Source organism: Bradysia coprophila, unplaced genomic scaffold (assembly GCF_014529535.1).
Source record: "Bradysia coprophila strain Holo2 unplaced genomic scaffold, BU_Bcop_v1 contig_151, whole genome shotgun sequence".
Classification (NCBI taxonomy): Eukaryota; Metazoa; Arthropoda; class Insecta; order Diptera; family Sciaridae; genus Bradysia; species Bradysia coprophila.
In genome coordinates this window covers 521,882-538,283 of record NW_023503423.1, presented here as the reverse complement: position 1 = coordinate 538,283, position 16,402 = coordinate 521,882, and the positions used below count along the sequence as shown (strand labels likewise).

Sequence of the window (16,402 nt, the reverse complement as noted above, 5' to 3'; positions counted from 1 at the left end):
TGCCAAAAAACAATGTTCTACGAGCTGTAGTTATTAAACCAACCTTTCAGAATCCGTTCAGATCATCAAAAAATATCCAGATTTGACGGAAATTTGAATTTTTAGTGATAAACCGGTTTTTACCGGTTCATGAGCACCAACAAAAAAAAAAAAATTCGGAAACTTTGACCTCTCAATAATAATCCAATCGTCAAAATTGTTTTCGAAAATGTGTAGATCCAAATCGTTTTTTCGGTTGAAATGGTGCCCTTATCCTGTGTAGCTAGAAAACCTGCTGCCCTGCTCTACAATATGAATATAACATCTGCTGAATAAAAACCTTAAAGTTGAAAATTTTGTGTATTTTTATGCAAATTTCACATGCAAAAATTATGGTTGAACAAAAATGTTACAAATAGTGAAATGTGGTCGCTTTTCTCACTGGTTTGCGCCCTTTGGTTCGTCTATAGTTCCGGAAAGAACATGTCATCCGAGCACTAAACTAAATGAATTTCATCTATGGTGAATATGAAAAGTACTCCATTTCAGTTCATTTCAAACAAAATCACAAAAGTAAAATATTAGAGAATAAATTTATTAAAATAAATAAATTGTGCTGCCTACTTACAGAAGGTTGCTAAAAACACAGCATATCGATCTATCACAGTTGACAATCTTAATTCTAACATTTTGTTGAGGTAATTTTTCGTCGTTATTTACATATTAAGCTAAGCATTTCAACGTCAGAAATATTTCAGCCATCATACATCTCACGCCGCCACCCCCATTGTTTTCAATAACATCAACATTTTCATGAATAATTTTGTTAAATTTCGAAATGGTTGCAATTTGATCTCCCGTTAGGCTATTGAAAGCTCTAGTACTCATCACGAGTACTTTCTCTCCGGTGATACCATTTTGTAGTTGTAGCACATTAGCAGCAAAATTATTCATCTGATCCAGCGATATTGAGATCACACTCTTTGATGATTCGTGAAACGATTTTAACAATTCACGTCGCTGATTTTCATCCCGAACGGCATCCAGGCAAACAATAACATATCGATCAGCCACACTCAACATAACATTCGTATGATAAATTGGTACATTGTTTGAGTCGACAGCATTGAAGCATATGCCTTTGAAATTGAATAAATTGCAATAATTTTCAAATTCAGCGCGATGTGTGCGAGAAGACAGGCACCCGTAAGCGATTCGATTTTTTCGGTCAAGTATAACACTTCCAGTTCCTTCCAAATACTGGTGTTTCGCTTCGGAAGCCGTCAAGTCAACCGTTTCCGAAATAAGAAATTTTTCTCTTAGTGCGGATAAGACGTGCGGCTTTCTCTCAGCTCTCCGATTCATATTTTCCATAGAGTGAAGGCATATGCCGTTGTGGTAAAATGTAATCCAATTATTTGGAAAAATGGAATCAGGTGTGTGTGGCTCCACAGTATCATCGATAACGGTTACATCGACACCGTTATCTTTGAGTAGTTTAACAAAATTATCGAATTGTTCACTCGATTTTTGGTGCACCTCGTCATTTGTTTGGTGGGTCGGTTTTTGAAATGCATTTGTGTGGCACGTCTCTGGATTCATTGCAAATTTTACCGGTCGTATCATCAGAACTTGTGTAGCTGTTTCCATTTTAATCCTGGTATAAATACACAATAAACTTCACTTAGAACCTTTTTTTAAATGAACGGATTGTACTACAACGTCTGTTATTACAAGAGTGATCTATTTAATCTGTAAATATAGTTCACAGCCAGTTTGCTTGAAATTTGAACTTGTTGATAGTATGCTATCTGATTAGATTAGACACAGGGATGTATTCTGCTTATAAATCGAGTCAAACGGTTTTGAAAATTTCTCTTTGCGGAACGCATAATGTTCGTTGCGAATTTTTTTTGTCTCGTATTCGCTTATGCGATAAAAAAGAGTATGTATTTATGAAGGCAAGCCTTGACAACCGCTTCATAAGTGCATAATATTTATAAAGTGGGCTCCACCAAAACAGAGTGGATCAGAAAAAAAAAACAATAAAGTCTAAGGCATTGGTTCGGACTTAAGTATAGTTTCCACTTAAAAAGAGCACTCCGTTTAGCCTCCGTCTACATGACAGTTGTAAAATAGAACAAAAGAACTGTCACGCAAACGGAGTGGAAACTGAATTTATTTCAATTTTTTACTCCGTTTACGTGACAGTTCCTTTGTTCCATTTTACAACTGTCATGTAGACGGAGGCTAAACGGAGTGCTCTTTTTATGTGGAAACTATACTTTAGTATTACAGGAACGACGCATTTTTAAGTCTCGTTCAAAACTGAAAATTTATTAATTTTGGTCAAACCATAATCCCTATACTAAGTTTGCAGGTAATCGGAATATTTCATTCTTCGTTGATTGGATGAAAGTTTTTGAAAATCGTTTCAGCACCACCCAAGTTATCCTAGATCATTGAGTCAGATACTCTATAGCTACTAATCGAATGTCTTAAAGTTCGCTTGCTCTGCCGTAAATTGGACTTTACAGTAAAAATTTAAAAAAAATTGACAAAATTCGGCAATTTTTAAGTATTTATGAATTGAAATTCCGAATAACAAGCTCTGATTCTAAGACACTAAGTGTTTTTTTTATAGCGTATATGAGCATTATTTGATAGGTTACTATGTGTACGTATACGTAAAAACTTTCAATCTTGATAAATATCGCCAAAGTCAGAAAATTATTGTTGACGATTTTCCTGATTTGGATTTTGACATTTTTTAATCGCCGAAATGAGAAGAAACAAACGAGGCACTGAAAACGTGTTTTGGTCCTAGTTTTCATTGACAGATGCAGCAATCGCAATTTTGAATAGAAAAAGTTCTAACTTCATTTGACAGTTTCGAAAATTTCGTCATAGGACCAAAACACGTTTTCAATGCCTCGTTTGTTTTGAGCATAAGAAACTCAAGGATCGTTTTTCAAATTGCTAAAATTAGAAGAATCACCAAAAATCTCAACTGTTTCCAAATTTAGTTTTAATTTATACTCTTTGGCGATTCGACTCATTTTGTCGTTCTTTCTTGACGATTTTTCTTGTTTTAGCGATATAAAAAAGCCATTCACCATTATCACATCATCTGTCAATTGTCAACTCTTCTAATTTTGTCTATTTGAATTTTTTCGTTTTTCATCGATATTTCTAGTCGATTCTTCAAAGGCGGTATTTAACGGGTATCTGACTTTCGTAATTGTACACATTGCACAGTTACTAAAATAAATACTTTCTTTCACCATCAGGACATCTAATTTCGATTTTTTTTTTGTGTTTTGAGTTAACTTTTTGTCATTCAAGCTTCAGAAATTTATACGACAAATAAGACGAAGTGCAATATGTTGATCAATGGCTTCCAGAACGATCTTTAACATAGATTCTACGACCTGTGTAATATCTCTGGCATTAAGTTATGCCCATTTATTTAATTTTCATGTGTGCAGTGCAATTTTCAAGTAACTCACATAACTCACTTCTACCATAGCTGCAATTCCATGTGAAAAACAAACAATGAAATGAAAAGCACGTGCTTCCTCAAAGCGATTCCTTTTTGCATTTATTTGTCGATTTTACTGTGAGTACTCGAAAGGTGTGCTGTTTGACTATACGTTTAAAATACAAACCAAAAGCAATGAGTCGCTTTTAACATTATTGACTTCAGTCACGTTCAGTCGATGAAAAGAAACGTTAAAAAAACAGACATTGCTGGAAAACGATAAATCAGTCGATTGAATAATGTGAAACACCTTGTACGCGAGAGATGTGTTGCAAAAGTGAAAAAAATGGATGAGTCAAGAACAGTTAAAATGAATCTTTGAATCTTAGTGTTTGAGTTTAAATGGGTTGTATGAAGTGAACATATTTAAACTTGTCGTTTTGAATGATATCGGACGATATTAAATGATTTTGTTTTTTTTTCATTACATAGGATTTCACAAAAATTTCGTTAAATCCCACAAATTTCGTTAAATTTCACCAAGTTCGTTAAATCTCACAAATTTCGTTAAATCTCACAGAATCTGTGACATTAGTGAAATTTAACGAAATTTGTGGGATTTAACGAAATTGATGAAATTTAACGTAATCTGATTTCACAAATTTCGCTAATTTCGTTAAATCTCACATATTTTGTTAAACACAAATTTCGTAATACACACACGGAATTTTGGAAACCGACACATTTTCTGTTTCTGTGTTTTACTTGAGTTTCTGATTTCTCCATATAAAAATACATGCAAAATTCACAAAAAACCAGCAAACCACGAAACAGAAAATGTGTCGGTTTTCAAAATTCCGTGAGTGTATCTCACAAATTTCGTTAAATCCAACAAATTTCGTTAAATTCACAAATTGCGTATTATCCCACAATTTTCGTTAAATCTCACAGATTTCGTTAAATGTCACAGTCTTAGATAAAAAAAGCCGAGCCATCTGTCACGCCTGACGCAAAGTTTTTTTTTGTTAACTTTTCTTTGGGACAATTTTTGCTTTCAGTACTAAAACCTGAAGGAAAATTCAATTTAAATAACTTAACCAGCTGTTTAACATCCCACTGTACAGGTTGACCTATATTTACCAGGTTTATTAACATGCTTCAATAATTTAATATATTTTTAAGAGCTGCTAATTAAAGTGGCAGAAACTGGGACACATTTTTTCCCCATTGTACATTTGAAATTAGTGAGTTTTTGTTATAGCACAAAGCCTAATTTCACAGTACATGAAACAGAAAACAAATTCAAACAACGCACTATTACCAGGCACTACAGAAGAACTTTCAAGAGCAGCATCCACAACACAGTTTTAGATGTTTCCGTAATAAATGCGTTCAAATTCTGTTATTTATATTTTGAAGTAAAAAGGACTATGATTATGTATGAGGGAAAGCTCGTCAAGCATCTAAGTCCCCATTACATTGAGATAACCATATATTCGATCTAAGTTAACGTTTTTTTTTTTTGAATAGTTGAACCATTTTAATTCTTCATTTACCTTTCGATTAAATGCGTTGAGTTACACCATCTAAGATCTTGCATTAACTTTGGATTAAATTCATAATTGACGACATAGAATCATCTTAATCATTAGTTCATCCTTACATTTTTCCATATAAAAAGACATCAGCCACAGTGCATCGCATAATTTCGGCTCCAGAAATCAGATGATTAAAACATTTAAAAATATTGGCAGCAAGTGAACGTTGAAGCGATGCTTAATTTAAATGAAGATTTCCCGCAACCCACACAATTCGGTTCAGTCAATTTCAACTTTTCAGTCCTTGTTTCACATGCACGCGAAACGAAAATAAAACATAAAATATAATTAATTCAAATTCATACACACAACATTGGAATGGAGTTCTTCTAGCATTTGCCTTTTTACTACATTGATATTCACAAATTGAAAACTTTTTAGTTTGACTTCGAAGTTATTTATAAACTAAAGAAATGTGAACGGTAATCACACAATAGTATAAAATATTTACCTTTGCATGGGAGCATCGTCCTTTTGTAGGCTTATGGCAGGCTTATTCTGATATTGAATTTTTTTTTGTCTGTAACTTTATTGTGTTGTCTAATTTATATTCACGAATTTTCATAATTTGACAGTGTGGTGTGAGTGAAGCTGGTAAAGTGGCAATGATGTTCTTTTGTGAATTTGTATTTAAAAATCTTAGTAAACGTTTTCATTACATTGCGGTGAATATATCGACATTAAACACTGTTTTTCGGAGTATTATACCGAACGAGTGCAACGAGTGTAATATACAAGAGAGTTTTTCGCGTGCAATATTCTCCGATATCATAATATACTATTGTTGTATTGGAGCAAACAATCAACTTATCGACATAATAATGTAGGCCTTTGAACTCTAGGTAAACAATAATGACATCAAGCATAGCGCAAATTATGTCAGAATTAAAGTTCGATATATCGGAAAAACAGTGCTTAATGTCGATATACACACGACAATGCAATAATAGTACATTATGATACAGGGGAATATTGCCAGCGTTAAACACTCGTGTGTATTACTCAAAACACTAGTGTATGTGTAATATACAAGAGAATATTACGCGTGCAAAATTCCCCGGTATCATAATGTACTATTATTGCATTGTCGTGTGTATATCGACATTAAGCACTGTTTTTTCGAAGTATTTTACCGAACATTAATTCTGCCATAGTGTGCGCTTTGCGTGACGTCACTATTATTTACCTAGAGTTTAAAACCTTACAATATTATGTCGATAAATTGGTTAATAATCAACAATTCGACAATCAACGAATAAAATGTTAAATCATCAAGCAACAATGTAATTAACTTACACATTGTTAAAATAAATTTAATTTGCAACCAAACCAACCGAATCAAATAACGAGAGTGTGCAATATACTCTCCGTTAATGAATTTAATTAAAGTTTCAAATTTGCCGCTGTACCTGTGTGTGTATGTGTTTCTATTTCTATTGTCTAGTGTTTTATCCGAGGAACTACAGACATTCCTCTACCCCTCGCCCACAAATAAAACAGAAACTGAGTGGCTCTTGTTAATTTGATTTCTTCAACTAATGGATTTGTTATGAGCTAAAATGCTTCGAACATTTAATTATGTATCCGCCAGATTAAACATCCATTAGAAACTGATAGACAATTTTAAGTTAAAATATATTTAAGTTTCAAGCTTTTGAAATTCATTAAATTCCAATAAAAATGGGAAATTGTTTTTCAAACGTGAACTGAAAACTTATGTTCTCAAGTAGTTTTATGTATAAAATTGACTGACTGAAGGTGTTTCGTCTACATTGTAGAAGTGTGTGTTGAGTCACATTTAAATTAATGGAATTTACTGATTAATGTAACTTGTTTGGTTGTTTGTATTTTCCTTTCATTTAGTTTCTTTTAAGCGGACCAAGATATTATTCACGGCATTTATAATTGCCGAGCATGCATTTATCAGCGCTACTTTCTATTCTAGGCTAATAACATTTTTGGGATTGGGTTCTAGCCTTGCTGGTGTCATACATTTAATTTTAGTGGCGCTTCAAGGGGGATATAAGTGTTTACATAAGTTCTTTTTAAAATAAAACAATATTCTAAGAAAAAAACCGTTTTACGGGGTGTTCTTATAAAATACTAATTTTTAGGTATATGTCGTCAGCGCCCCCACCTTTTTGGGCTGGGGTTTTCGTTGCTGATTATTATTTTTTTTTTTTTTTCAAAAATACCTTTATTGGTAAGAATAGTACAATCTTATCTTGTTTGATAATTTATTACTAGTGTTGAGTTGTACTACCTCCTTTTTACATTTACAACAAAAGGTAGTAAAGACGCGTGCGGGACTGATGATCCATTGATCAGGGCCCAAAGTGTATTCTTCATTTCGTTAGCTCATGTGGTTTAACTCGTTTCAGCCTTCTTACTTCGTCAGTTATGTCCAGAAGGAGGATGGCTTCGACATTGGTGTGGTTATGGAGTCGTTTTTCGTGACCTAAGGCAATTTCCCGAATTACCTCAGCTACCCATTTAATTTCTAAGTCTCTGTGAATTTCCTTGTTTGTCACGTAGCGATATGCGTTGGTGATCATACGAAGAAAGTTGTTTTGGCTTGTTTGTATGATATCTATGTTGGATTTTTTAGAACAGCCCCAAAGTGGTGAGCCGTACATCCAGATAGGTGCGAAAATTGATTTATATATCAACCTTTTGCAGTACAGGTTTAGTTTAGAATTATGTCCAACCAGCCAGTACATTTTTCTCGTTTTATGTTTCAGTTGTTTAGATTTTTGTTTCACATGGTGTTTCCAGTTCAATTTGTTGTCCAAATGTAAGCCCAGATATTTTGTTGACTTTACCTGTGGGACTTGGATTCCGTTGAGGTAAATGTGGAGATTGCTATTTGTGTGCCGCAATGCAAAAGTGATGTGATTAGATTTTGACTCGTTGAGCTTTATTTTCCAATCAATGGTCCACTTATTTATTTTATCCAAAGCATTCTGTAATTCTTTGACTGCCTCCTCTTGCGAAGAATTTGATGTCATGACCGATGTGTCATCTGCGAATGTTCCGATGAATGAATTTTTTGGCACGGGTATGTCCGCAGTAAATAGAGTATAAAGAAAAGGTGCCAATACGCTTCCTTGTGGTACTCCTGCGTGGATATGATAGTAACTTGAGTAAGTCTCTTCGTCCTTAACTCTAAACTTTCTGTCCGATATGTATGATTCGAGCAGTTGACAATAATTTCCCGGAAGGGCTTTACTCATTTTGAAGATGAGCCCTTCGTGCCACACTTTGTCAAATGCTTGTGAGACATCCAGGAATGCTGCTTCGCAGTACTCTTTCCTCTCGAACGTTTTTTCAATTTTGGTAGTGAGCCTGTGAATTTGCTCTATCGTTGAGTGATTATTCCTGAATCCAAATTGGAAGTCTGGGATTTTTACTAGTGGTTTAAGCCTTTCTATTAACAGCTTTTCGAATATTTTTGATATTGTTGGTAACAGTGATATCGGTCTGTACGACGTTACTTTTTCTGATGGTTTTTCTGGTTTTAGTAGCATAATGACTTGCGCAATCTTGAAGCATTTTGGTATATATTTTAGCTGAAGACATGCGTTGAAGAGGAATGTAATCATAGTGATAGCCTGTTTTGGAAGTTCTTTGAAGACTCCCGGCGCTAGTTCATCCACTCCTGGCGCCTTTTTTCTGTTCAGTCTGTCAATTTCCTTTGCAACTTCACACGGTGTGATTTTTTTGAATTTTTTGTCTGGACGGTAGGTTATTGTGGTGTCTATATTTGAATTTATGTCGTGCGGCTGGAACACTTCCGCGAGATGTTTGGCGAAATATTCCGATTTTTCGTTGTCCTTCCTTAACCATTTTCCACTGGCGTCTTTGATAGGAGAGATTTGTACAGCTGGTCTCTTGTATTTTCTTGTTGCTTTCCATAGTGAATAATCATTTTCTTTACTCGAGCCCAAATTACTCAAGTAGTTGTCTAAACATTTTTGTTTATGTAATTTTATGAGTTTGTTGACTTTATTGCTAATGTGGTTGAAGTAGTTTTTATCGTTTCGATTTCTGGTTCTGTGCCAGTATCTTCTCGCTTTCCTTCTTTCTTTGATTAAGTCTCTTATTTCAGATGGATATTTTATTTCTTGAATAGGTTTATCTTTTAACTTTGGAGTTGATTTTCTTGCTGCATCTTGAAGTAGGCAAATGAATTTTTGAGACTGCAGGTCGACTTCCTGTTTCGTTTTTAGGCTGACGTTTAGTTTAATTGACTCTTCCACAATTTTTCTGAAAAGGTTCCAATCAGTGTATTTGTTGGTGAGGTTCTGTTTTTTGTTTTTCAAAATGACTGAAGCACTGAAGTTTAGCAGAACCGGTGTATGATCTGAAGTAAGATCAATTATATTTTCCGCTTCCATATTGTTTGATGAGATTCCTTTAGATACGAAGAAATCGAGTAGATCAGGTATTTTTTTGGGGTCCTTAGGCCAGTATGTAGGCTTACGTGCTGAGTGATAGTTACAATTTTCCTTTTTGATTGCATTAAGAAGACCGTTGCCTTTTACAGGAGTTATTAGTCTCGATCCCCATGCTGTATGTTTGGTGTTGAAATCTCCACCGATGACGAATCGTTGCCCCATTTTTTTGAAGATTTCAATCCATTGTAAGTATGTAGGTGTATTTTTTGGAGGGCAATATGCTGCTGCGATATTGACATCCTGGTTGTTGAATTTTATGGTTACCGTGGTAGTTTGGATAAATATTTCTCGAATGTCCTCATGTCTATGGTATTTAATATTGTTTTTAATAATAATTGCTGAACCACCCCTTGCTCTATCGCTGGGATGAGTAGTCCAATGGATGTCATATCCATAAATTTTTAAGTAGCTTTTGTCCGAAAAGTGAATTTCAGATATTAATGCAATATCTATATTATTTGTTCGGAGAAAAATTTCAAGTTCGTGGATTCTTTCTAGCAACCCATTTGCGTTCCAAGTGATTATGCGCAGGAACCGATTATTCATTTTTATTTTGTTTAACTTTCGATTTATTTGGTAGATGGAGTTTCTCCAATTTTTCCAATCTGTTTGACAACTGGCCGATATGGTTGTTAATATCGGTGAGAATTTGCATCATATCGCTGATTGAAGGTTCTTTTGAAGTGTTGGCGGATTTATTTACATTAGAGTTTTTTGTAACTTGCGCATACGATAATCCTGTTTCAGACGGTTTAAGGGTAGTAGTAGCCTCAGAATGGGACTCACGGAGGCGACTTAAAGCTGTTTTCGCTGGTTTATTTTGGCTAGTCAATTTCTTTTGGTAAACAGAGCATCCCCTGTAGTTTGCTGTGTGACCTTCTTGTTTGCATAGGACACATTTCGGTGCCTCGTTGAATTTTTTTGTACAAGACACGGTCCTGTGCTGTCCTGCACATTTTACACATCTCGATTCTCTTGTACAGAAGTTTCTGGTGTGGCCTAGCTGTTGGCAATTCGAGCACTGAGGAATTGCTGTTACTTTTCTTGGTGCTTCCACTTTAATTTTACAGTTCAACAAGTATTTGATATCATATACATCTTTGTTGTTGCTGTTTTGTTTGATTTCTACCATAAACAATGGGAATTTAATAACGATAATTTTTCCTTCTTCATTTTTAATTTTTTTGATTATGTTTGTGGTCCTGACGACGTCGTGACCCAAATTTTTTAACTCTGTGGTAACATCTTCTTCCTCACAGGTAGGGGGTAGACCTCTAATAACTACCCTGAAACTTCTTTCACTTTTTAACTGGTATGTGTGGTACTCAATGCCAGCTAAGTCTCCTTCATTTGTCGCTTGTTCTTCTAGAACTTTTTTGATTTTTCTGTATTCATCTTCGTTTTGAACGGTTATTTTTATGTTGTTTGCTGTTGTAGCTTTAAATTTTGCTGAGCTAGCACTAGCAATTATTTTTTGGCTGAACGTAGCGAAGTTCTTAACGTTACTTACGTTAATTGGCGGTGGTAGAGGTGATTTCACATTTTTTACTGGTTTTTCTTTATGAGTTTTCTCTGCATTTTTTGAATCATTTTCCATTGGTACTTTGGGTGACTTCCGTCTTCTTTTGCTAGATTGACGTTGGATGTTTTCAGGATCAATTTCCTTTTCTAATTCGTCCTCATCCGTTGTGTATTCAACGATATTTTTGTCTTCTGGATTACCTGGTTGCACGTTTTTGGAAGAGATTTCCAATGCAGCGATTTTTTTACCAAACAATTCCAATTGTTTTTTTAAGTCTGCATTTATAACACTTTGTGTAGCTTCACTTGTTTTTAAATTGTCAATTTGTTTAAGACTCTCACTTAACTTTTTTTTTAGGTCATCGTTTTCATCATATAATTGTTCTGCAAATTGACTTTTTTGCACTAGATTTTCATAGTCTGATTGCGTTAGCTTAATCATATCGTCCGAGGTCGGGCTTTGTTTATCTTTTTTCGAAAACATTGCACAGCACTTTCACGGTTATTTTACTTGCACTTGCATTTATAAATGTTAAGTTTGTTTATAAATAGTCATTTTTGCACTACATCGCATTATGCGATTGAGTAATTTTTTGTTTTTAAATTCCCATTAACAGTATGTTCAATAACTATGAATTATTCAGAGTGATTTAATTATACGTCTGTTCGCTCGAACGGTCGAATGAAGAATGCTGATTATTATGAGCTAGGTTTTGTGCTTTCGAATAATGCTACCCAAAAGTTTTGTGCTGCTCAGGCACCCGAGCACAAAACTACTTTCTATTCAAAACATGTCGCTTTGTATGGGAGACCCCTAATATATCAACTGCACCCAAAATACAATTCTAGGACTACAACGTACATATTATGTGCTGACAATATCACCTCACCAATAGTTTAGTGCTGCCACCTGTGTCCAGCACAAAACTACTTTCTGCTCAAAACATGTCACTTTGTATGGGTGACCCCTAATATATCAACTTTATTCAAAATACAATTGCAGGACTGAAATCTATACATTATGTGCTGACGATATAACCCCACCAATAGTTTAGTGCTGCCACCTGTGCCCAGCACAAAACTACTTTCTGCTCAAAACATGTCACTCTGTATGGGAGACCCCTAATATATCAACTTTATTCAAAATACAATTGCAGGACTGAAATCTATACATTATGTGCTGACGATATAACCCCACCAATAGTTTAGTGCTGCCCAGCACAAAACTACTTTCTGGTCTACTACTTCATGATTCAACAGATCAACCAAAAATGATGAATAACCGAGAAAAATCGCCAAAGACTGATGAAACGGGGTCGTAAGTCTTATGTTGAGATTTTCAACTTAAGAATAATTTTTGCAATGCAGTGACGATAAATTGAAAATACCAAGCTGCGTTGTATTTAATGAGCTCAAAAAAAACTACAATAATAAATGATTGGTTTGTGCTGCGTGTTGAAATAAACAAACAAAATACTAAAAGAAACGCATAAAAGTTCTTGAGTTCAACAACGGTTTTATTAAAGGCACAAGACTCTTGACTTGAAACCTATACAATCTTTAAAAAAAAAATCATAAAATTAGTTTGTTTATGTTTTCGGTTGTGACTTGTGAAAGGGCAATTTTAAAAATAAAAATCTTTAAGCACTGCCTTTGTGTATAATTTGCTACATACATTGAGAGAGAACGGTACTATACGAATCTTCTGGTGAGGGATTCGTTTGAAAAATAGTCTGCCGAAATCGCACGCATTTTCCAGTCGAATGTTTCACACTCTTCACACTATAATCATTTCGGTATTTATTCGGTTTTCTTCATTGCATAAAACGTTGTATGCAACACGAATCGTATGGAGGTATATTATCGCACACGACGTCTTACCAACCTCGGTTTCGCTTCGTATTGGCAATCTGACATCTAGTGCGATAATATACCTTCATACGATTCTTGTTACATTATTATGATTGGTTATTGTACCAAGAAAAAAGATTTTTTAGTCGCAGATGCCGCTGTAATCCAAGATGGCTATGAAGTGCTTCATAAAATCTTTTTTTTTTGTGCCTAACGATCATAATACGACGTTCTTCGTCACTGCACCTACGATCGAAAAATTTAATTTGTCAGAACTTCTCAGAGAGCCGTATTTTCGGCCGTAAAAGTAACTTTCACGGATGCTCTCTCCGGCCGACAATGGAATTTCAAACATACTTTTTCGATCGGAATCGAGTGTGCGTGATAGTTGATGAAATTGTTGTAGGATTCTAAAATTAAATTCTAAATAAAGTATAGTTTCCACTTAAAAAGAGCACTCCGTTTAGCCTCCGTCTACATGACATGACAGTTGTAAAATCGAACAAAAGAACTGTCACGCAAACGGAGTGGAAATTGAATTTATTTCAATTTTTTACTCCGTTTACGTGACAGTTGCTTTGTTCTATTTGACAACTGTCATGTAAACGGAGTGCTCTTTTTAAGTGGAAACTATACTTAAACAAAATTCCTCAACGCTTGCGGGAGGTGACGACCATAAATCGAAAGCACGCACTTTTATAATGGAAATTTGGAATTCATCCGAAACGCAACGAAAACGTCAAAAAAACTCTTTTGTCGATTAGATACTGGTATTAAATTTGCAAAGAAAACGAACATGCTTGGCTAATGTCAAGATGAATGAGTCTTTGAGACTCACTTCTTCTACTCGAAGTATTTCTGGCACAGATACGATTTGACGAAAAAAGCTGGCACCAGTAAAGATCTAGCAAAACAGTTTTATGGTGTCTTCGTTACGTTTTGGGTGTAGACGAACTGGTAGAACTTAACCGAAATAGTTTCATTTTTGTCCACCTTTTCAGCCACTCATAGCTTAGGCTGAATGCATTTTAAATCCAATTGACACCCCTCACGACCTTTTACGGTTCGTAACGTTTTACGGTTACCTGCATGTTTTCAGTTTTCGCTCACCTCCCCACTAACCACACAAGCGCCGAGGATTTGTTTTGAAAGTGGTTTTGCCTCCTAACACTTTCCTAGGCACATAAAAAAGTTAAAAGGAAAATACGTTCGATTTCGGCAGACTCATTTCAAAACAATCCCTCGGTACATATTGTAGTCCAAGAGTGTACGGCAAACAACATGTTCATTACGAAAAAAAAAAATCGAACAAGAAGTTAAAATTTATGGAAAATTTATCGAGACAGTATTAGGGTGGGTGTTAAAGTGACTCTGGCGTGTATTTATTACATCTAAAAGGTTTGAACGCATACAATTTGATTTAAGAGTTGGTGATTAAGGGCTTTCAGATTGAATTAAACGAAAGAGAAAAAGCGGGAAAGAGTAAATGAATGAATTAATTGGTAAAACATTTTTTTCCTGTTTAGATCACCGTTTTGTTGTAAAAACCTATTAAGTATACACACCAATTTATTGTCCTGAAATTTCGACGACATGAGTATCGGTGACTTCCTGAAGAAACGGTGATTTCCTGAAGAAACGACGAGAAGAAACGGTGACTTCCTGAAGAAACGACGAGAAGTAACGGCCACTAAAGTCGCCGTTTCTTCTCGTCGTTTCTCCAGGAAGTCACCGTTTCTTCAGAAAGTCACTGTTTCTTCAGGAAGTCACCGTTTCTTCTGGAAGTCGTCGTTTCTTCTCGTCGTTTCTTCAGAAAATCTGGAGAGGCGTCAGTACATGTCGCCGTTTTTTCAGAAAGTCGCTGTTTCTTCGAAACCGTCGACTTCCTGAAGAAACGACGAGAAGAAACAACGACTTCCAGAAGAAACAGTGAGATGAAACAGCCTCTGATTGCAACCAACTAAAGCAAATAAAATAAACAGTTCATATTTTAATTTAAATGAATTAAATCTACGTATAGAGGCTTATTTTTGAGTTGAGCTGAAATTTCGATTTCGATTCCTAATTTTCTTCTCGCCGTAAAGGCGTTTTGTTGGTTCTTATAGAATACATCCTTTTACGAATTGTAACGTAAAGGAGTTTGGTTCGTCCTTACAGAATGCATCTTTTTACGAAATGAATTTTCATTTTACATAAAAAGCGTTTTAACACGCCGAGCGATCCGGCCCATTGCCCCGGAGCGAAGCGGAGGGCCGCAATGCGAGCCGGGCGCCGGAACGGTGTCGGTAACTTGGGAGTTATTTTTTTTTCTCTCGCATCGTCTAATAATTAGCCGCATAAAAAGCGTTTTAACACGCCGAGCGATCCGGCCCATTGCCCCGGAGCGAAGCGGAGGGCCGCAATGCGAGCCGGGCGCCGGAACGGTGTCGGTAACTTGGGAGTTAATTTTTTTTTCTCGCATCGTCTAATAATTAGCCGCATAAAAAGCGTTTTAACACGCCGAGCGATCCGGCCCATTGCCCCGGAGCGAAGCGGAGGGCCGCAATGCGAGCCGGGCGCCGGAACGGTGTCGGTAACTTAGGAGTTAATTTTTTTTCTCTCGCATCGTCTAATAATTAGCCGCATAAAAAGCGTTTTAACACGCCGAGCGATCCGGCCCATTGCCCCGGAGCGAAGCGGAGGGCCGCAATGCGAGCCGGGCGCCGGAACGGTGTCGGTAACTTGGGAGTTAATTTTTTTTTCTCGCATCGTCTAATAATTAGCCGCATAAAAAGCGTTTTAACACGCCGAGCGATCCGGCCCATTGCCCCGGAGCGAAGCGGAGGGCCGCAATGCGAGCCGGGCGCCGGAACGGTGTCGGTAACTTGGGAGTTAATTTTTTTTTCTCGCATCGTCTAATAATTAGCCGCATAAAAAGCGTTTTAACACGCCGAGCGATCCGGCCCATTGCCCCGGAGCGAAGCGGAGGGCCGCAATGCGAGCCGGGCGCCGGAACGGTGTCGGTAACTTAGGAGTTAATTTTTTTTCTCTCGCATCGTCTAATAATTAGCCGCATAAAAAGCGTTTTAACACGCCGAGCCGGGCGCCGGCCAAAGTACCTGACAACTGGTTTTTGATACATTTTGTAAAAGGATGAGTTCCATATGGTTGAATAAATCGCGTTTTCGATGTATTTCGTAAAAGGGTAAATTGCCTATGGTTAGCAAATTTCTTTTAGTCACATAAGGATAAAATACAGCTATTTGTTCAGCCATAGGGAATTCATCCTTTTACGAAATGTATCAAAAAGCAGTTGTCAGGTAATTTGTCTGTAACTTCAGTATACATGCTGAATTTATGGACAACTTTCTTGCCAAACTTTCGCCTGGCTCCACTTCAGCAGCTCGTCGATTTGTGTGGCCTGTGTTATAGGGAAATGTTCTAATTGTTTTTTTGTGGTTCTTCGGTCTCACTTCTTCAGAAAGTCACAGTTTTTTAGAATGTCACCACTTCTTCGAAATCGTTCACTTCCTGAA

The 16,402-nt window shown here is 36.2% G+C and overlaps 2 protein-coding genes across 2 annotated transcripts in view; one reads left to right on the top strand and one right to left on the bottom strand.

Annotated features, from left to right (window-relative positions):
- LOC119074284 (somatomedin-B and thrombospondin type-1 domain-containing protein) overlaps positions 1–16,402 on the top strand; it is a 104,770-nt gene that overhangs the window by 45,566 nt on the left and 42,802 nt on the right. The window lies entirely within an intron of this gene.
- On the bottom strand, positions 518–1,738 carry LOC119074282. Its single transcript, XM_037180302.1, has 2 exons — positions 713–1,738; positions 518–574 (listed from the first exon to the last, which is right to left on the bottom strand). Coding segments are annotated over exons 1-2 (918 nt in total). The 5' UTR covers positions 1,630–1,738; the 3' UTR covers positions 518–573.